At 38.4% G+C, this 23257-nt stretch overlaps 1 protein-coding gene across 1 annotated transcript; it reads left to right on the forward strand.

Annotated features, from left to right (window-relative positions):
• Nucleotides 1-930: 930 nt before the first annotated feature.
• On the forward strand, nucleotides 931-23070 carry LOC134668959 (uncharacterized). The gene is made up of 16 exons (XM_063526469.1): nucleotides 931-1318; nucleotides 2858-4151; nucleotides 4283-5159; nucleotides 5988-6148; nucleotides 7129-7251; nucleotides 7960-8198; nucleotides 8933-9041; nucleotides 10273-10434; nucleotides 10990-11126; nucleotides 11443-11562; nucleotides 12907-13037; nucleotides 14603-14747; nucleotides 16334-16574; nucleotides 17218-17380; nucleotides 18583-18763; nucleotides 20201-23070. The coding sequence occupies exons 1-16, from the start codon at nucleotides 1136-1138 to the stop codon at nucleotides 20330-20332; spliced, it is 4398 nt and encodes a 1465-aa protein (XP_063382539.1). The 5' UTR covers nucleotides 931-1135; the 3' UTR covers nucleotides 20333-23070.
• Nucleotides 23071-23257: the final 187 nt, after the last annotated feature.

Genomic DNA, 23257 nt, shown 5'->3' on the forward strand with positions numbered 1-23257 from the left:
AAAAAGGCGCGAAATTCAATTTTTCTATGGGACGACAACCCTTCAGCCTACATTTTTTAAATTTGCCGCCTTTTTCTACTGACTAGATTTGCTTGACCAACTATAATCGCCCAAATCTAAAGTAGCTAACACACTATCGCACCGCACCAAGGTCATTGTGGGACGCACCCATAAGTAAGAGGGAGAAAGGGATATCGCTTTCTCCCTTTTACTTATGGGTGCGTCCCACAATGACCTTGGTGCGGTGCGGTAGTGTGTTAGCTACTTAAAAGACACCCGAAATATTCGATTTTTGACAAAGTTGCGTTCGGCGCTCGAGGTCACAAACATTGATTAAGTATTCATTCGACCAACATCATAAATAAGTGCAAAAAATCCGAACCAAAATCAGAACTACCGGATCTGACGCAAAAGAGCCTCATTACAAAATTCGACAAAGTTACTGAATTTTACGCCTCCCTGTCACATTTACGTAAGAATTTACAAGTGTGACAGAGAGGCAACACGTCGAATGTGGTTCGCAGTAGATCCTCTGTGCCTTAAACTGTTCTTTGACATTGATAGATCAAGGCCTCCTAGTGAGTATTATATTCTTTGATCAAGGCGGTTGTTTACAAAGAGCCCACCGGGAAACGCAAAAATCGAAACTCGGCTATCTGCCTATTTATCGCTCGAATATGCGAGAGTGATAGAGAGGTCAGACAACAAAATTTCAACTCTCGTTTGTTTAGTCCCTTAGATTGTGACTGATTGTGGTAGTGGCGCCCCCTACGCAGAGTTTCGCGTAATATTGCCACTCCGCACCAAGGTCGCGGTCCTGTGCGGTAGTCTGTTACGGCTTTTAACATATTGCATCTGTGCCACCATGTGTCAAAAATGTCAAAGCAAATGAATGTAACAGCTTTTCGCATTCCTCTGTTTCTGTGGATTACGGCGGTTAACTACTTTCTGCAAGGTTTATCCACAAAATAAAGTTATCTTGGCATTTATGAGGCTATTCTACGCCTTTTTACATAAATTACATACATAAACGTAATATATGACAAACGAACAGCTGTAAGGATCCTCAAAAATGCTTTTAAGTTAAACAACCAAATTTTCTAAGTATTTTTTAACAGTAAACAATAAAAGAACCATGGCAAAGTGGAAATTATGTCGTCATGAGTTTGGCACTGAAGAGTTTACTTTGGAGGAAGACACAAAAATATCCATTGGCAGAGGATACGACAATAAAATAACTTTGTCGAGCATAGTGATATCGAGAAATCATTGTGTTATAGAAGCACAAAAAGACTGCATTTTAATTACAGACTTAAAAGTAAGTACTAAACTTTTTTTCTACTTAGCCTCACATGTGCATGTCATACTTTATCTTCATATTTGATGGGTACCTGATGATTCTCCGAGAAATTTTTAGGAGATTCGATTTAGATTCGCCTACAACGATTCGCCGAACATCGTTTCGCAGAGTGATTTATTTGTAAATGTAAATTTTGGTGGACTAATGTTACGCAGACTCTTGGTTCACATATAGTTAATTTCGCTTATGTGTAAATTAGCAGAACTATTATTGGACGATTTCCATTTGGCAGAGTAATCGTTTCGTTTAAGCAATGTTTAATCGAATAACATTTTACATAGAAGTCGTTATTTTCAAAACAAAAACTTAGCAAAAATAAAGAAAACCCAAATGGATGTAATAAAATATTACCCTGTTAAAGTAAATGTGTTATGTACAAGTATATAAAGTAAGTTACAAAGACAGAAGAAATACTAACTGTAAAACGTTAATCTTGTGATTAAAATGCATATTTTATAATCAATGCTTGTTTTTGAACAATAAAAATAACCTTTCAAAAGTTGGTGTGTTGAAAAGAAAAACATCCTGTATGTCAAATCTATAGATAGGTATACCTAGATGAAGATTTATAAAAATTATTAAAATGATTACATTAATGTTTTTTTTTTATGTATCCTTTTGTTAGTTGATTACCTTTCTCGGGTAATTATGACAGTTAATGAATGATTATTCTACAAATAGTAAATATGTATATCAGTGTTCTGCTTATTGACTTCTCTCGCAAACGACTACTATGCATAGTGAGATTCAGCCAATCGTTACTCTGCAAAAGAACCCGTCGGGGTGAAACAAATATTGGCGTGATTTTTCTTGGAATATCAATAGGGCACCATATTTCATATTAGAAAAAAAATAATCTATAATCATTACGTAACATACCTTCGCCCACACAGTTAAATGGCCATTGGTGGACCTTACTACAAAAGGCATAAGCTCCACCAAGAGTGATGCCGTTTGTACATTATATTGTATTCCTTACTATAATGAAACTAGTATTAGTTCTGAGTAAACACATTTATTTACTCAAAAGAAACATTACATTTCACTGAATGAGTAGTTTAAAACATATACAATTAAAAATTTATGATAATTTGTGAGCACCTACATACATAGTTGTAGCAGAAAAAGAAATACCCAAATCAAAACAAAGTTTCTATATAACCTTATTTTGGTTTTTGCACCGTTCACTATGTCTCTTAACTTGTGATAGTAAATAGTGAGTTTTGGTTGTTATCTGCTGACAACTTATACTCAGTTCCTTGTGAAGTTGTGTTATCAATTTTTAATTTCATTTTAATCAAAATATATATTTGTTAAGAGTTTTTTGTTATACTATGTTATAGTAGATTAACAATATGGGCTGTCCTATTTAAACAGAGTGAACAGCTGATTAGCTATCAATTTAGCCTCCATATATATTCGAGAAATACTGCAATTGGACTGATCTGTGCAAAATTTTTAATTCTTTTTTTGGAAATTTTTCAATTATTTTTTCAGAGCTCTAATGGCACCTACATTGGGAGTAAAAAAATACTTGTTGGAGCTACATTATCTGCAAAGCATAATGACCTAATTGGTTTTGGATGGACCACAGTAGTCAGCTCGCTTCCATCCATCACTGACAATGACAAGCATGTTTATAAATTAGTCAACGAAAACTACAATGAAACTGCATTCAACAGAGAATCTAAATATAAAAGAATACAATATCTTAGTGACAGTGATGATAACCTAGAATCTAAAATTTCTTCCATGGATGCAGGGGAGGCCAATGCAAAAGAACTATTATCTAATAAAGTAAAATCAGAGTCCAAGTCCTTGAAAAGAAAATCACTTGATAACATTGATGCTGGGAGTACGAAAATTAAAAAAGAAGATAATCTAACTGATTCTAGTTTAAACAATCAAGTAACAAAGAAAGAAGAGGACCTTTTTAAACAAAGCACAAATGTCATCAACCTTTTATCGGATAGTGATAGTGAAGTAGCAACCAAAGATTCTAAAAAGAGCTTACATGACACTAAGAAAGTTAAAATGGATCCTATCTTAGAGGAACCACCAAAACATGAAACTAAGAATATTAAAAACAATCCCATTTTGGAGGAACAACCAAAACGTGACACTAAGAAAATTAAAATTGATCCAATTATAGAGGAACAACCAAAATTAACAGTCAAAGAAGAAGTAATGAATACTGAAAATGAAATATCCGATTATGAAGTGTTTGATGTAAAGCAAGAGTATTTAGGATTTGATGATAATGAACTCATTCAAATAGAGGATAGTGATACTGATAGTGAATCAGAACAATGGCTAATGAGACTTTCCCAAAGCTCTCCTGGCAAACCATTCATAAGATGCAGCAATGAAATAGTTCCTCAGCAAGAGAACACATCATACAGCCAAATCGATCCCATTATTGACTTAGATAATGATGAAGAATTCTATGATGATATAATAAGTATTCCGCCGCCTCCACAATCTAAAGAATCGGAAAATAAGATAAGTCCTAATGAAACAAAAGATGATATATCTGCAAAAAATAAGGAGTTTTTCGGCGAAATAACTGATGAAGAAGACTTTATGAATGATATAATAAGCCTTGATGCACCAAAAACTCCCACTGCACTGGAGGATTTGGAGAAAGGTGAAGACAGAGTAGATGGTTGTTCTACAGTTCCACCCAAACCTGTTGTTGAGAACCAAAATGATATTGCAAAGAAAATACAAATGATTGAGCCGCTTGTGCAATTACCAAAGAGGAAATCACACTATGCCACTAGTCCTGAAGGTAAATAGTAATAGTATATAGTTTTTAAGGATCTGATTAATTAATTAAAATTGATATTCATTTTTTACACATTACTTCATGTTATTTTTTAGATAGTCAATCTTTTATTTATCAATTTATTATTTTTATAGGTAAATCAAAAGTTACTACATCATCAAGAAGTACTTCTGTAAAACCATCTTCATCTTCGTCCTCAAAGAGGAGTAAGTCATCAAAACACTCCACGTCTAAAAATCAGATAAGTGAGGCACTAAAAGAAGAACGAAGAAAGAAATTAAGGGAGATTGCTAATAAAGATAAACAAACAGACCTAAATTCTAGTAAAACTGATATTTCGGACAATCAATCCAATAAAGCAAAGGTTAATATTAAACAAACGTCTTCCAACCGAGGGGCGTTCTTGGCACAGGAACAAGTAGCGCAAGCAATTGTAAAACCTATGGCAAGAAAAACTAGTCCAGAAAAACCTCATAAAACAAAAAGCAAGAAAACGGAAACGTCTAAAAAAAGTTCACATAGCCGGGAGGCGCGTTCCGAAGATATTGAAAACTCGAAAAAACGAAAAGAAAAAGATACTAAGCAGCCAGAAAAAGTAGAAACCAAAAGACCTCAGAAACCGTCTGACCGACGGGTACCACTGAAGAGCCTTAAACCACTGTCAGAAAGTGAAGAATCAAAGAAACCAATATCAAAAGTAGATCCCATGCCCCCTAAAAAACCAAAGAAATCAGTCCGTTTTTCTGATGCACCTCCTCAAATTGTCGAATTTGAAATTGAGCCGGGAAACAGACTGAATAAGACTAGCTCTATAAAAACTACACTTGTAGACACACCTCGAAGTATGCCGTCATTCTCTTTAGAAAAATTAACTTTAATCAAAATTCTGATATGGAATCCACATTGGCTAGATGAGCAGATTAATAATAATGAGCCGCCTCCAATATTAGGACATAATAATATTCCGTTGAATATTTTTCAAGCATTTGATAATCATCGTCAGTATGTTGGGTAAGTTAATGATAATTTGTTTAATACAACATTTAGTTGCCATGAGATGGATGTATGTGGGAATAGGGATGGGTGCAACTGGCCCTCAGTCGGTCAAACTTTGTCAGTTGAAAAAGCCGCGATATTGAATTTTGGTTACCGAATCCATTCGCACCTACATTTTTTAAATTTGCCGCTTTTTTATACTGACGGAAATGACTTAACATACTACCCTCGTATATTTTTCTCACTCGTCCATACCGTCACACAACGCGTAATCGAGAAACTTAATTACAAATACATATGTGTAGTTAAATTATACCTACATCTATAGTTCTTTTTTTTTAGCATTAGAAAGAACTTCGCAGAACTCGGCACTTTTAGGGGTAATAATTTGAAGTAAATTACATGTATTGACCATGCTACATTAGATAATTCAATAATTATTAACAATTAAAGAGCCTGATAAAAACTGCACGCTTGCTTCTGTGGAGTTCTTTCTAATGCTAAAAAAACGAACTATAAAACTACTAGCTCAACGCAACCCGCCCTCGGGTATATGTTCCATTAACAGGCCAGATAACAGAAGCTATTTTAATATTTATAAAAAAAGGTATCAGTGCCGTCGTAACGAAAACCAAAAATATAAGAATATATGAACCTGTTAGAGGAACGTTTCCTCTTAACATCCTGTGTAGTGATGAAAAGGCAGTTTGTAACCTCAATCAATGTAGCTTAGGTTAGGTTAGATTATAATCTCCATACCTTCAGTTCATAATTTATCTAACTAGCGATTTTATAAACTGACGAGTGTTTACAATTTTACGGTGACAAATATAACATTTACAGGCAAGTTGGCGACCTGCTTTTGATGGAGATTTGGGAATGTGTAACACAGGGCTACATGAGAGTAAGGGATCAGAATACTGGTGTTCCTATGAAAATTACTTCACTGCCACCTCCACCACCGAAAGAGCGCGTACACGACTTATTCAATATTACTGTAGAAAGTAAGTGAAATTCCAACTACAAGGTAAATTTTTCATTGAAAAAAAAAACACAACAGAATTGATAACCTCCTGCCTGTAAGTCGGTTGAAAATTAACTTGTATAAGGATTTAGGTTGTCTGCTATTTATGTAAGAATTATTAATTGTGTAAAAAAATATTGTGTGCACTAGCTTGAGAAATTTTGACCGCCATAAATTTGAGGTCATTGGATTATCAGAGGTCAACTTTTGACGACTTTTGAAGCGTTAACTCTACGCTTAATATACAGCGCCATCTGCATCAGCAAACTCGAAACATGAATTTATCTTAAATGTATGTACAATCAATTTATTTCTGGGTTCAACAGACGGATATACACATTTCAACCGTATTTACTTAACTTTTTGAACGCCACAGACGGCAATTGACGTCAACGCAAAATCGTGACAACGACGCCACAGACGGCAATTGACGTCAACGCAAAATCGTGACAACGACGCCACAGACCGCATTTGACGTCGATCGTTTTTTGATGAAAATCTACTGAAAAACACCCCACTTGTAGGTTGGCATTATTTATTCACAAAACTAAATTTTAGCCCCGTGGCGTCAGTGGCACGGTAAATGGATGCGCCGTTTAGCGTTCAAAAGGTTAACTATTGGGGTATCATTTAACAGACGATTTACCCTAACAGATAAGAATCATCACCGCTTCAGCACCGGAATGTGATGTATTTGCAAGTAGTTGGATGGACCTGTGTAAAGAATGTACGAAGTTCTGTGAGGCGTTGGATAAGCGTGAATCATCTGTCTTGTATTAGTTTTTCTTTCTGACATTTTGTTCTGTTTTTCCTTTGTAGACTGTATCATGTACCTTGTTTGTATAAATACTGTCTATTATAAATTTCACAGTGTATTAGTCCGCTGTAATGCTGTGTAAATTTTATGAATCAATAAAAATAAATAAAAAAAATAAAAATCATTTAACATTGTGATTGCAGTTGCTGTACCAAGGTCTGAAACTAGAAATGTACCAAGAATGGGAGACATAATGATTGTCTATTTCGGGCCAGAAAATGCAAAGAATTCAAGATTTCTTTATGTGACTAATGTCCAACAACCAAGTAAGTACTTCGAAATCTCACATAGTAATAGCATGACTTTTCTTAGAATTGAAATGGTCAACATCTCGACTGTAATTGCGATTGTTATAATGTAACGTTTGTATTGTTCTTGATTCTTCAAAAGTGCTATTTCATAATCTTATCATGAATCAATGAAGTAAAGATTTAAAGAACCTTCTGGAAAAGTCACTTTTCTGAACTTACGCCGTTTCTCGGTTGGTATCAAATGTTGCCATTACTAACATTATGTTTGGTGAATGCCTACATTTTGCATACCACATTATTCATTTGTTTTCCTACTAGTGGGTCTAGCGTGGCAGCAACGGAGCCAGGAAATAGGTTTGTTTCCAAAAAACGCATAACTTGTAGAGTCAAGTGTAAAAATATGGGTGCATATAACTTACCCAAAAATATGTCCCTTAATTCGCTGACATAAGAGGTATGGGACATATTTTTGATTATGATCTGTGCACCATTTTACAAATGACTAAAATATATCGTCTGCTAAGACCAATAAATTTATGAAAGTCAGTGTACCGTCGTTTCGTCAGATAGCGTGGAACGATACCATTGGCAACTTAGGTGCCACATAATAATAAACGCTATAGATATACCCGTACGACACCGTCTACTTCAGTGCTTCTATATATAAAGATAGCTTTACCGGCACTGGATCTAATTTTCCTAATCAATTACTTCTCCTTCCAGATAACAGACGGCCTTGTTTCACAGTAAATCTGAATGCAATATTCACTGACAAGATGAGGTCAATGCACCCTGGCGACGTATTGATCGGGAAGAGCCTAGCGTATATACAGAAAGAACTGGCTCTTTACGAAGCAATGGAGTACATGGCCAGGTCGCCACTTAGCGAGGCCATTTTAAGGCCGGAGCCTCAACATTTCCCGGAAGTACCACACCATCCGGAATGTAACATGAACTCAAGGGTAACGAGCTTATTTTATTTTTTGCATATTTATAATTCATACTTAAAAAACCTCTTTCTTCCTCAGTAGGATCATAAATTCTCTACCGTAATATATTGTACATATAAAAACATATAATTGAATCACCTTTCAGGTTCAATCCCAATTTAACTACCTACCTATCGTTACCATAGTACGGGTTCTCAGCTCTAAATAAAGTCCTATCTTTTTTTACCTACATGAGCATGTAGGAGTATGCCAAGTTAAATTCATTCCTTCGTCTGGGTGGGACTATAATTTTAAATGTTGATGGTTGCTTTAGCTAACGCTGTACGCCGCGGCACAATGTGTAGTGCCTGGATTGTCAAATGTTAGTAGAATAGGATTTGTTCAAAGGTGCACCTTTCCGCACTCTCAACTCGAAAATACTCGAAGCTCCTACTCGGAATGTACGTCTACGTCTATCAATCTATAATTATAAACGAGCAATTCTTATTGATTTATTTATATATGTATATATTTCGGGAATCAGAAACTGCTCTAACGATTTCGATGAATTTTGCTATATGGGTTTTCGGGGGCGATAAATCGATCTATTTAAATTATCGTATATGTATATGTGAATAAACAAACAATCTAGCTGGGTCGTATCTCTGGGAAAACGAGCATTTTTGAGTTTTTATGTTTTCCGAGCAAAGCTCCCAAATAATTACGTATCTAATTTGCGTAATATGTAATATTATGTGTGTTTGTAGTGGGTCGCAGGTCTAAACGACAGTCAAAAGGCGGCCATAAGCGCGTCCGTGTCGGCGGCGCTCGGCGACCGGCCGCGCATACAGATGGTGCAGGGACCTCCTGGCACAGGTGACTAAGGAAATTAAATGTTGCTTTCCATCACAGAAGGATCCTTATGCTTCAAGTACAGTCGCCATCAGATATATCGGAGCGGCCAAGGTGCTCACAAATATCTGAACACGCCTCTATTGTCAAGGCGTTAGACGTTAGGCGTTAGAGTGCGTGTTCAGATATTGTGAACACCTTGGCCGCTCCGATATATCTGATGGCGACTGTACAATAAGGACGTTTCCATCTGAAATTCTGATAAAAAGGCTCTGCAATAAGAGCCTGGGTTACCCTTCTGTGATTGAGAGCCACATTTATTCTTTACTAGCTTTTGCCCGCGACTTCGTCTGCGTGGAATTAGTGACAGCAGCTAAAGTAGGTATAGCGCCTGGGTAATGCTAATGGCAATCATTCAATTCGCGCATTGCTTACTTCAATTATTAGGCAATTCATTAACTCTTTCAATTCCTTTCCCCTTTGCACTCTCTTTAGGGATGATTTCCGACATAAAAACTATCCTATGTCATGTCCTTCCCCGGGACTCAAACTATCTCTATACCAAACTTTAACTAAATCAGTTCAGTGGCTTAACCCTTAAATGCATGATTTTTTCTTTTTGTCCGAAATTAATATATGTATCACATAATTGTTTGCAGGTTCTAGGAAAAATAGTAAAAAAAAATATAACTTAGATGTTCACTGCGAAATCAGTGTTAGAAGTTGTATTGGCTAAATCATATTTATCTAAATATGTAATTTTCAGTAATAGATATATATGATTTTTTACTACCATTAGAAAGATACACTATTTGTGCTATACCTATGATAAAGTTTTTAAATATAAAATAATTACAAACCCCGAAAACACCGTTCAAAATCACATAAGTACTAAAAATTATCAACCTATAGATTTTTGCACACTTTCCGACTTTTCGTCTTAAAATGAATGTAATTTTTATAAATTAAAAAAATTGCGTAAATTTAACCCTTTAATCATAACCCTACTACTTGACGTTTGATATAAAGGTGCATTCAAGAACGCAAGCCTTCTTTTTTTAAATCTATGAGCTTTCTAATGCTTTGTAGACATTTGGCAACACTATGCATTTAAGGGTTAAGTGTGAAGAGGTAACAGACAGACAGACATACACACTTTCGCCTTTATAATATTAGTATGGATTATTAGGCGTATAAGATTCAGTTCAACGAAATATCTCTGATAGTGGTAAGTAACCCGTAACCCGTCCGGCAGGCAAGTCGGCGGTGATCACGGCGATGGTGATGGCGTACTTCTACGACCCGGCGGAGCGGCGGCTGCAGAACCGCGGCAAGATCCTGATCTGCGCCACCAGCAACGCCGCCGTCGACGAGCTCGTCTGCCGGCTGCTGAACATCAGGCAGACGCTGCCCAAGAGTATGTTCTATTTTCATTTCCTTGGCCACTCTAAACACTTGGCAATCATCAACTCCCACGGGCTTTTGATACATTTTATTATGAAATCGCGCATGTTATTTCGTGAGACATGAATTTTTGAGAATTATATCGTAACTGCGGGAGTTCAGAGACTAAGCGTTCGAAAACCTGTAAGGATTGAAGTTAAAATGTGAATTTATTGATATCATTTCTGACTGAGCGAAACCGAAGGTCAGGTTTCTATCAAAATTCTCGTCTACAAGTCCCATTTTTCAACTGATTCTCGTGAAATTTGGTGAGCAGATTCGATAATTATACATGTACTTTTTTGTCTATTCAGTTTTAGGAAATGTTTAAAATGGCGGCGCCATGGGGGTCCGCGAGGTCTACAGCTCACATAGCCATTAGTAATAGTTTCAAGTTTGCCTCGCAATAGCAGTCGTACATCTGTATGTTCATTTTTTAAAATCTTAAGCTAACTATGTATTACGAAAATATTGGCTCGTCAGTTTTTGTTTTCTTCGACTGAGTGGAGTTCTTTTTCCCGTATGACAGACGAGCGGTTCCGCATGGTGCGAGTGGGCCGCGCCGACGCGATGCACCCGCGCGCGCGCGACGTCAGCTCGCAGGGGCTGGCGCAGCGCGACGCGCGCGTCCGCCCCGACCAACAGGCGCCCGCCATCAAGGAGGAGGTATTATCTCACTCATGGGTCACAGACGAGCGGCTCCGCATGGTGCGAGTGTTGGTCTCTTTGCTTTTTTTTTTTGCTCTGCTCTGTCTCTTACATACTGCAGTCTGGTATCAGTCCGACTTGAATTAACCCAGGTAAGTAAACGTTATTTAACGTTACTCACAAGTGATTCCATTAGTTGAATTAGAATCCCTAACTGCAATCCGCTGATAAGCAATTTAATTTAAGTATAATTCGACGCCGAGACGTGGCTAACACTTTGCGTCCCAAAAGGTTCCAGCTCGTTCTTATACTTAAAGACCAACAATGTCCCTAGATCTCGAGACTGACTGCCAAAATCAACATGTGGGAGAGCGCGAGCCACGAGTCCAAAGATCCGTCCCGCAAGGCCTACTGCAAGGAGCGCGTCAAGCAATTCACAATCAAAAGAGCACAGGTACTTATAAACTTACTAACGAATCTTTTCACATACGTCGAACACTTGTCGCTGTAGAGCAAACTGAGGCCCCAAGTCCTGTAGCTATGGTTCCATCCTTCCATCGAACCTCTTTAATTTTAGGTATGATATTTACTTTTTACAACCTTGTCACACTTTCTTTAGAACATTATATGTATTATCATTAATCCGCATTTCATTAGGTACTTCACATCTTTGATGATACTTCTGACGATCCTGGGTTCACATCCCATCACACATCACATTTTTTTTATAAATATTTTCTTGAGATATGTCCGTTTTTTTAGCATTAGAAAGAACTTTGCAGAGGTAAGCTTGTGGTTCCAAATCCGGCACTTTTAGCGGTAATAATTTGAAGTAAATTATATGTAGGTATTGACCATGCTACATTAGATAATTCAATAATTATTAACAATTAAAGAGCCTGATAAAAACTGCACGCTTGCTTTTGTGGAGTTCTTTGTAATCCTAAAAAAAACGAACTATAGGTGTGCACCTTATTGCCTCCATCAACATTTCTTTTGTTTTGCAATCAGATAAGTCTGTATTAGAATACAGAATCACTAATGAATTTTTACTTTGCTAACAAGAAATGCTGGCACTGTCCCACCTCCAACGGACTAATGTAAAAGCGGGCGAGCGGTGTGGAAAGAGCCGTTTTAAAACGTAACAAATATAAGAGCGGTAGAGTACCATTGTGTACCATTTAGAGTTGAAACTCTAGGTCCATGGGTTCCCAGCGTGCATAAGTTGTTCGCAGAAATCGCGCAGCGTCTGGTTGACGTAACTAGTGACCGAAGAGCTAGCGGCTACCTCGCACATCGTATCAGCATTGCGATACGAAATACCGCCAGCATCTTGGTACAATGCCTCATGGGCCTATTTTAGATTTTTTTTTTGCTAGCCTATTAAGGTGTCCCACTGCTGGGCAAAGGCCTCTCCCCTTGTCTTCCACGACTCCCGACATAGCGCCTGCTCTGGCCAGTTACTGAAAAAGGTGTCTAGGTCATCCCGCCATCTCCGTCTGGGCCTTCCGCGTCCGCGCTCTCCTTCTGGCATCCACTTGGTAGCTACACTAGCCCATCTGTCTGGATGCATGCGACAGACGTGACCGGCCCAGTCCCATTTGAGCCTAGCAGTCTTCTCTCCGTCGTCAGCGACGACGACTTATTTTAGATTTAAGCTGGTTATTAATTTCATTTAGTAATACATCTGTATATCTTGTTTGTAAATAAATTATTTTTATCCAGTAGAAATTGGTATATTTTTGTTGTTAAAATTTCAAATCTGCGCTTTATCCTTACTACAATGAGTGTGTTCCAGTTAGGGGGGTCTGGGGAGGGCGGCGAGGAGCCCCGGGCGGAGGACGTGGCGCGCGCCGAGCGGCGCATCATCGAGGGCGCCGACATCGTGCTCACCACGCTCGCCTCCGCCATCAACCACAAGATGCGCGGGTAACTGCACTGCAGCTCTACGACAACTACCACTTTTGCTTGATGCTTGTGTCTTGTTGTTCCCCGGAAATGCGCTTTTAGCTCTCTGGGCTTTCGGCCTTACGCGGAACTCATTGCAAAAGCATTGGCTTCCGGAGGCCGACTTCTGCGAAGACCAAGTTCTACTTCGTTTACGTTATTTGTACAACGCTTGGCACTAGACTGCCGCAGCTCGGCCTTCGGCCTCGCTATAAGTTACTTAAATTATACCTACGCTTGGGAGTTCCGGGTGAATGCTAGTAATATAATTTATTGATTTATTTATTATTCGGAGAACCAACAGTTACAATTATACAATAGTTATATATGTAAATAACAGAAAGCCAATAGACAAGATTTTAGAACTGTATTCATTTTATAGATAGACATGTAATTATTACAAAAAAAAAAATTTAAATTTTTTATTCATTAATTTTAAATACTAAATAGAGCTTAATTAGTTTAGTGTTCAAAGTTTGAGTCTAAACGCTCCAAGCTGTCACGTGACGTCACGAACAGATAAATAAACAAACTGCTGCCAAAATGTCAGTCCTAGCGTAATAGCGTAAAACAAAAGCTGTAGTATTTAATTTATCTCTCTTTCTAAAAGATCAGTATTACGTAAATATATAAGCTAAAATAATGAATAGAATAACAAGTTTTACATGTCTTATGGAGTGCCTATGTATGTGTAAAAGAACTACAATCAAGACCCTAGAGTATAAAACAAATATTTGTTACATGATACTTACGTTGCAGTTACGGATTTTACTTGAATGATATTGTTACTTGCGAACTATATGTATCAGCGATGATAAAACCATTTCAAAAATGAATCACAATAACTGATTTCACACAAAAACACTTACAGTTACAATTTAAGATAAATTATTATGATACAACTAAAATTGTGAGTGCAAATATAACTTTTTAAATTTTATTTTTTTTTGTTTCCGATAGCCAACATGGCAATGATAGTTCCATTCAGCCAAATTATTAAAAAGATTTTGGTAAAATATTGTATTATATAACATTTTATTTATTTAATAACAAATAAATATATATTTTTATATCATGTAATAATATTTTTTGTACGTAATAAATGTCTATTGTCGAAATAAAAAATACATACAGTTTTTGAACATCCAAACTCTTTGGCGGTGTCGTATGGATTACGGTCAGGTTTGACGACTAGTCTGTGGTGATTCTCATGTCATGACGTCACGCGCTCCGATTGGCGTTTGCAGTCACGTGATACTGGGCATTATTTTAAATACTTTTGATTATTTTTAATTAATTTATTACGCATATTTACACTTGCAAAATATGATTTTCAGCATTCTAATATTCCCTGCTATGGAAAAAACATAACATGTTATATATTCGCGATTCATGTCAACATGCCTATTATAGGTTGCCATCTCACCAATAACAACAGGTTAGCTATCAAATAGTGGTTATAAGCTGCAGTTAGTCATTCAAGTTGATAAAATGAAATGTGTAAAAAATACGGGATAAAGAATAATGTGTACTCATATTGTGCGCAGGTTAAAAAGACGTATCGCGTTATGTATCGTGGACGAGGCGGGGCAGGCGATCGAGCCGGAGGCGCTGATCCCGCTCACGCTCGACGTCACGCGGCTCACGCTCATCGGCGACCCGCAGCAGCTGCCCGGCTACATCTGCTCACAGGTGACATATACAACAATAACACAGTGATAATTAAAACCACAGTGAAAGAAAGCAGTGGTGGCCGAGTGGATATGACGTCCTGACTTTCAATCCGGAGGTCGCGGGTTCAAATCCTGGCTCGTACCAATGAGTTTTTCGGAACTTATGTACGAAATATCATTTGATATTTACCACTAGCTTTTCGGTGAAGGAAAACATCGTGAGGAAACCTGCATACATCTGCGAAGAAATTCAAAGGTGTATGTGAAGTCCCCAATCCGCATTGGGCTAGCGTGGGGACTATAGCCCAAGCCCTCTCGCGCATGAGAGGAGGCCTGTGCTCAGCAGTGGGACGTATAAAAGCTTAAATGATGATGATGATGATGAATTAAAACCAAAATATTACTTTGCTAATCCGCGTAAAAGATAACGTGCTAGTCAGTCAGTGCTAACCCGTTATACTTACTTGTGTATTTTATTTTATATGGATTTCCGCAAAGTAACGCCTGATTCTATTCACTATTTAACACAGTGATAGTTATTCAATATTCGGCTGACTTAGAGCGGGACCACACTGGCGATTTACGAGCCAGTTGAAAACGAGACGAGCGCGCAGCGAGTTCGCCGCGAGCGCGCAACGAGTTCGCTATGCACTGTCATACTGAAATGGGAGCGAAGTCGTTGCGTGCTTGAGGCGATATCGTTGCGCGCTCGCCTCGTTTTCAACTCGCTTGCAAATTGCAAGTGTGGCCCCGCTCTTATTGTAGACGCCAAAGGATCGTTCCGATGAGGCCATACATCTTTAGGTCGACCCCGCCCCTTTTACTACCTGCTTGTAGGGATGCGTATCGCAACCTTCGCAGATTATCGATGGTGGTATTTATAATAATAATTGGTTATGTTAGTTTTGAACGCATTGTACAATTAATATACCTATGCTGATAATTTCTAACTTTGTAATAAATACTATAAAAAGAAATAACATAATAAATATCAATGAATAAAAACTAAAACAATAAACTTAATTTACATAGTTTTCGTCGTCGGAACTGTCGGTATCACTGTCATCTTGTAAATTTATTACTGAACTATTGAAAATATTAATGAAGCCATTGGTACTATAATAAATGCTGATATATAATACTGTTTCATCGAGCAAGCGTAATTCATCGATAAGCAATATCGACTTTAGCCGCATCCTTGTTGACAGTTCGGTTTATTACCCTATCGGAACGATCATTTGGCGTCTACTATAGTGTCTCGCGCTGAAGCGCTGACGCTCAACGCCGCTATTTGTAAAAGTCGCAATATGAAAAAAAAAATATTTTTATTATTTTAACAGTACATTTCTATCAGTTATCTTGAGATCATAAAACTTTGTTGTGTTTGTGTATTAGGGTTCCGGCTTTACGCTGGCGTGATATGACGTCTTTGGATCAATATCTGCGTCTCTGTGCCTTCAGTTTCTATGGCTTTTTTTATATATGGTTGTCTGATACAAGTCCCTGCCTATCAATGTCGTCCCAAAAAAAATTGGCGTTCGAAACGCCGATGGTCCCGCCCGGCCCTTTTGTAATCAAAACTTTATTTCCACTGTTATATCACAGCGCGCAAAACGTCACGGCCTAGGCGAGAGCTTATTCTCCCGCCTAGCGAGCAGCGCGGAGAGCTGGCGGCGGACGCCGGTGGTGCTGCTGGACACACAGTACCGCATGCAGCGCGCCATCGCCGAGTACCCGGTGCGCGCGTTCTACGCGGGCCGCGTGGCCTGCGCGCCCGCGCCGCGCCCCGCGCTGCCCGTGCTGCCCTACGCCATCCTCGCCGTGGCCAGCGGCGACAAGGGCCAGGGTGAGTCCGATACAAATTGGTGGTACTGGATTAATAAAAGTCACTTTTAAACACTGAAGACTAATAGTATTTTCACGTAAGATTTATTTTTTCAAAAACTCGCACGTTTAACACACACACACACACACACACACACACACACACACACACACACACACACACACACACACACACACACACACACACACACACACACACACACACACACGGTTGTTTGTTTAAATGGATGTTAAACGTGGGAGTAGTTGAATATTAACATATTATACAGATGGTTGTTATACGTGGGAGTTGTTGGAAAAGAAAGATTGAACGAGTGAATAATATACTAGTAAGAGTTAAACTATTAGCACAGAATAAATAAGTACTACCATACAAAAGGAAACATATTGTCCCTTTCTCATATATGTTGTCAAAATTCAAGCCATTATCTTATCTGTGGTCTTGCACGCAGAGGAACATCAAGTTGTGTCAACCGTAATAATTGCTCGGAACAATGATGAACCGAACGGAACAGAGTTTGCTCGAAGGGATGTGTTTCACACCCCTGCTATTACGTCTTAAATGATGGTTTCGTACAATAACATGGGATGGCTCTTCTTTTCAAAATATCGTGCCCTAACCTAATCGTATAATATTAAACCAGGTGCATCAGGCAGCAACGACATGGAGGCGTGGGGCGTGACTCGGCTAGCACTCGCACTGCGCGAGGTGGCGCGCCGGCTGGACCTGAACATGGCCATCATTACACCCTACAACGCGCACAAGGAGCTCATCAAGAGGAACCTTAAAGCACTGCAGCAGGATCAGTAAGTATTTGTTGCCGGTCCCGTATTAGGATACACTCCTCCAATAGGGCTGTTCCTGTACTTAACCTCTAGCGGCCCACCATACAAGGAAAATTGGCAATCCAATTTGAATCAACGGTATTAGAAAATAGAGTTGAATTTGTTTTGTTTTAAAATCGAACGAAACGAAATAAAAGAAACTCTATTCCATTTAATTAAGATTTAAATTTCATTGGAGGTAATTTGTACTAGTATTAGGACATTGAACCCCAAGAGGATAAAATAAATTATTTCAAACCGTGCACGCAATAAAGCACCAGATAATTATTAGAAAAACATAGATAACAGCTATTTTTAAACACAATTTGTATTTAATAAATGGGATTGAAATATAAAAATTAGGTGAGTTTACCGTGACGTCACTATATTAGTTTTCATATAAATTCCATATTAGCAAATCGTTTTGACAGTTCTAAAAAAGAAGCTGATTTGACTATAGTCGCACCAATAAAAGTCTGCAGCGGATTTGATAGCCCACGCAGTGTAAGTGTTATTTATACGACATAATTTCATAGAAGTTTGACGTTTAAAATGACAATCGCTGCAGACTTTTTACGGTCTAACTCTAGTAGGAATGTAGCCTATTGACTTAAATCTTCTCGAGGCAGAGGTGTAGGTTCGGAACCGGTGTAGCATTATTTAACGTTCATAAGCGCATTGTAACAAGCCTACTTGAATAATAAACATCTTTATCTTTGTATTATATTTACAAAGTATTTGAACGCTTTACTATCGGCATACATTTTATATTTGCTTTGAAACTAAATACAGGCTGTATTTGTACCCTTTTATTTTTAACAATTTTTTTATCACATGCGCCATAATGGCGAACACAGTCGGAACTTTGTTAGATAAATAATGATCTGAAAGTTTAATAGTATATAAAGCGCTTGTATAGCGATCTGCTAAAATGCATGGATTTAAGGACAATAATAATGTGTGCCCTTACAGTGTCATGTACCTACCGTGTTATACTTGTAACACCTTACTGTATTTATGAACATGACTATTGTAGTCTGAAATAAAGAATTATTTTAAATCGAATTCTTTCATGAAGCGCACGTTGTAACACAAAACAGGAGTAACTAACTCATTACGCGAAGTGAAGAAAAACTAGAGTCATAATGGTGTCCACCATTATTAATAACTGGTTATTTCCTCAGATCGGAACCAGTGGAGGTTAACACGGTGGACAGCTTCCAAGGGCAAGAGCGGGACATCATAATAGTGTCGCTGGCTCGCTCGCACGGCGTGGGCTTCCTGACGGACGCGGGGCGCCTCAACGTGATGCTGACGCGCGCCAAGCACGCGCTCGTCATCGCGCTCAACCCGCATGCCTTCATGGTGAGATTGTGTTTGTTTATATTAAAGCAGTATCCAGACGGGATGATCAAATCGACCGATTTGATCAGAAATGAAATTGGCGTCAAGATTTATGGTGATATTAGAGCCCTCTAAATTGAAAAAATGCCCCAACACGAAAATACGCTTTACTATCGTAGCGTCATAAATTGTTATTCTTGCGTCCGCACCTCATTTATCGGTAATATCGGTCATTATCGGCGCTTGAATTCGGCGAGCCAAATTGGCGTTTGCGTCCGAACGATCCGATCGGGCAATTTAATCAGATTGGCGAAAAATTTACTAGTCTGGATACGCCTTAAGACTGGTGGAGCGAGACATAGTCGAGTCGCTAATCTTCCTATAGTAGACTCAAACCAAACAGACGACCGGGGTCATAAATCTTCTCATTCACGCTCGAATGGGGTGGGGTGGGGTGAGAGAGATAGATCATAATCAACGCGGGCCGTCATGATGAAATTGTTTTACTTCTACTGCAAAATAGACTAAATTTTGTCGTGTACAGTACATACTTTATATTATACGCGAGCAAAAGCAACATACCTAATTAACATACAGAATTCTCACTACCTGACAAAACTGATTTTTGACAACGAATGACATTGTCCTTCTCTGACGATACTAGAATTCTGCCTCTGGAGCAGATCTGTTCCGTACAGATCTGACAAAACTGGTTTTTGACAACGAATCACATTGTCCTTCTCTGACGATACTAGAACTCTGCCTCTGGAGCAGATCTGTTCCGTACAGATCTGACAAAACTGGTTTTTGACAACGAATTATATTGTCCTTCTCTGACGATACTAGAACCCTGCCTTAACCTTTGGTATCCTCTGGAGCAGATCTGTTCCGTACAGACCTGCTCCAGAGCATACCGAATATGATGGTCGTTCTTGTCTAGACGACAGCGTAATAAAACGGTATCCGTCACATTCATTCGCGCTGTTAAAAAGTGACGGATATTGTGTCAAGTGGATAAAACCATCCATAATAGGCCTGCATGCTAAGGAATGCGCCTTATTTATTTCATTATGCCGGCTACATACGTAACGATAAATCGTTGCGATAAAACTGTGCAGTCCGAACTGCGCAGTTTTGTCTGCCGTGTGTATGACAAATCGTTACGATAATCGACAACGATTTGTCATACACACGGCAGATAAAACTGCGCCGTTCGGACTGCACAGTTTTATCGCTACGATTTATCGTTACGTGTGTAGCCGGGGTTAGTAAAATAAGCTTTTAGCCTTTTAGGTGTCAAGAGATGAGGCGAGCCCTAAAAAAAGAGCTAACAGGGCTCGAGTCTTTTGGATCACTAAATGCGCACAAACAATTGAGTGAAATACTACCGGCAAAGTAGTTGGTAGACATTTGCGCTTTTCTATTCATTTTATAGTTATATTATTTTTCTCATTGCAGAGGAACGATCAGTGGCGTACTTTGGTCGAAGATGCGCAAAAGAGGCGAGTTCTACGGCAGCTGCCGATCAAAATGTGCCAACCTCTCATCCCCGGTCAGCCCGTCGAGGAAATACTGCAGTACATAAACTAAGAGCCATTTTAAATTCTGACCACTAATATATGATCATTGTCAAGAGGGCGCTGTTATTCTCAACTGCCGTACAGAAAGGAACTTCCTACAAAACCGAAGTTTGACATCGGTTCAGGGTCGAATCATGCTGTCCCTTTCTAATACATGGCACTATCCCTTTCGGCTATTTAGAACTATTATCTTATCTGTGGTCGTGCATGCAAAGGGACGTCATGTTGTGTCAACCCTAACAATTGCTCGGGGCAATACTGAGCCGAGCGGAGCCGAGTTTGGCCGAAGTCAGGAGTTTCGCACGCCTGGTTCAGTATAGTATGAATAAATTAGTAACAATGAAATTCCGCAACATGGCGCGTGATCATATACTTCTGGTCAGGCTTTATATCCACATTTATACAATAGACTAGGGATAGAAGACTTGCCCTTGTTGATTGAAACTAAAACCGCCTTTTATATATGTATCTGAAATGCTCGCATCGAAACTGACTGACGGGCGAAGGAAAAAAAGCTTTTTCCACTTGCTACTTTGAATAAAATTGCGCAGATACAAGGTGCTTAACCATTTTCTCTTCAGTATAGGCACAGTTTGTATTTTGTTTTTTTTTTTCAACGGAAAGAAAACGTTGTTAGGTTAAATAAGTGTTTTTCTCTGATCACATCTTAAATCTTCTAACTCGCGTCATTTTAACGATTCAAACATTAATTTGAATCTGGTTAGTCATGAAGACGAATACCACAAATTTGATTTGCCAAAAGTTGAAAACCACTCCAGAATTCACATATATTAGACAGATCTTGTATGAATCTGATGTAATAAGATGTGTTAATCCTGGTTTCACTTTTTGTTAAACTGACTTAATATTTCGTCAATGCATTAATAAAGCAAATTATTTCATTACGTTGGTTATGTCAAAAGGTCGTTTTGAGACATGCAGCAATGTAAGATTTTGTATTTATTTTGTGTGAAAAATAATGAAAAAATCTTCATGAATTTTGTAAAACGATCCGCCGTCAATATGATATAGCTTAATGCAATGAAATAAGGTCTACTAATGTTCATTTTAATGTGTTGCTGTTAGGATTATGCCATTTGTATCAGCAATAATCGATTTATTAGTTAGAATAGTAATTAATTAAACCAGTCACATGGAGCTTGCTTGCTTGATGAGCATGTATCTCTGTCGACCCCCATAAATACATTTATTCGTACAATTATGCACAAACATACATTTATACTAAAACCTTTTAAATAGGTAGAAGTAAAAGTGTAGTGCAATACTTTATTTGTTTAAAAATAAAATATTGCATTAAATGACGACAATGTTTAACCGAAATATTAAAGTTTCAATGGACTTCATTTACAATTTCTCTTTGTCTTTTATTGGAGATAAAATACCGTTTTGAAGTATGTACAAAACATTTTTATTTAGGATTTATACTTAATTAGTCTTATCTTTACTACGCTTTCGCCATATCCGCGTAAAATTGCATAATTTATATGATCAATTGATCACCTATAAGGAGAATTAAATTTAAGGAGGGAGGAGGAATACTTTAAATTACCAATGAGGAGGATTTGCCTAATGTTTGAGCGCCATCGTTACTAGTCAATTAAAGGAAAGCAACGACGAACTATAGCTCACTATGATGTGCCGTTATAGGTATGTTGTCACGTGGATGTGATGACAAGTTAGAGGAAGCTCGTAACGTAGTGCAAGGGTGTCTACTGTGTAGATAAGAGGAAGTATACATTATTATACATTTATATGGTGCCAATTTACACGTATGAAAGTATAATTTGTAGCTTTATAGTGGAAGTGGACCAAGTGATATTGTTGATGGTGATGTTTTACTTTTTAACATTGTAAAATTGAGTTATTGAATAAGTAAGTGACTTGAACTGTCGAATGCAACTTTATCTTTTTCTTGCGATTAAACTGACTGGATCGAGTAGCAGGCATTTATTTTTTATTTTAATTCATGCCTTACACCTGAAAACAGAATATGACGTTAAACACACCATTCGAATATTGTTGTTATATTTTGAATTACATTATGTACTTAAATCTAAATATCTATTCATTTATCAAGTTAGAAATGCTATCAAAATATAACTTTAATCGAATGCAGTTCGAATATAGTAATTTAAGAATATACCTATCAATGTTCATATTATATGCACTGTAAAGTTCGGTTCTCCTAGGATTATAGCGGTGCCGTCTCGATACAAAATAATACGGTTAAATATGGGTGTCGTAATATTTATTATGGGCGGCCGCTATATGACGGCACCGCTATCCTAGGAAACCAGGTCGCGTAGCCAAAATGCCAATCGCTTACGCTCCGTAGCGATCGAAACACAACTGTCACTGTCGCGCTAACATGGAAGAGTGATAGAGAGACATAATGCTTTTCGTTGTCGAAGCGATAGCGATTGTAACTTTGGCTAGGCCGGCTGAGCTTAAGACGTAACTGCCCGATTGATATAAACCGACTGTATTCCAGTTATGACTTGTGTGAGAGCTAAACGCCTGTACAACATAATGCAGTCAGTTTGCATTGACTCTAAGGGCCGACTGCAACTTGTATGGGAAGTCGACGTGCAGTTCCCATACAAATTTCAGTCGGGTTGCAGTCTGTCTGTATCGGCCCTAAGATCATTCGCCCGGTGGGCTACCGCGAATATCGAATTTGGGAGTGTCTATTTGTGAACGCCACTCATAAACACCCTCCAGACCATGCGCGTGAATCGCGGGCGAAGCCGCGAACGTGAGTGTCGATTTTCGCTGTCTGCGAAAATCGACGCCACACTCACGTTCGCGGCTTCGCGCCGCGATTCGCGCACGAGTGTGGAGGAGGCTATACATTATTAGAACGATAGGGATGGGGATACTTTGTTGGAGTTTCGCGATAACCATCCTGATTCTG

The sequence above is a fragment of the Cydia fagiglandana genome, chromosome 11 (genome assembly GCF_963556715.1).
Source record: "Cydia fagiglandana chromosome 11, ilCydFagi1.1, whole genome shotgun sequence".
Taxonomy (NCBI): Eukaryota; Metazoa; Arthropoda; class Insecta; order Lepidoptera; family Tortricidae; genus Cydia; species Cydia fagiglandana.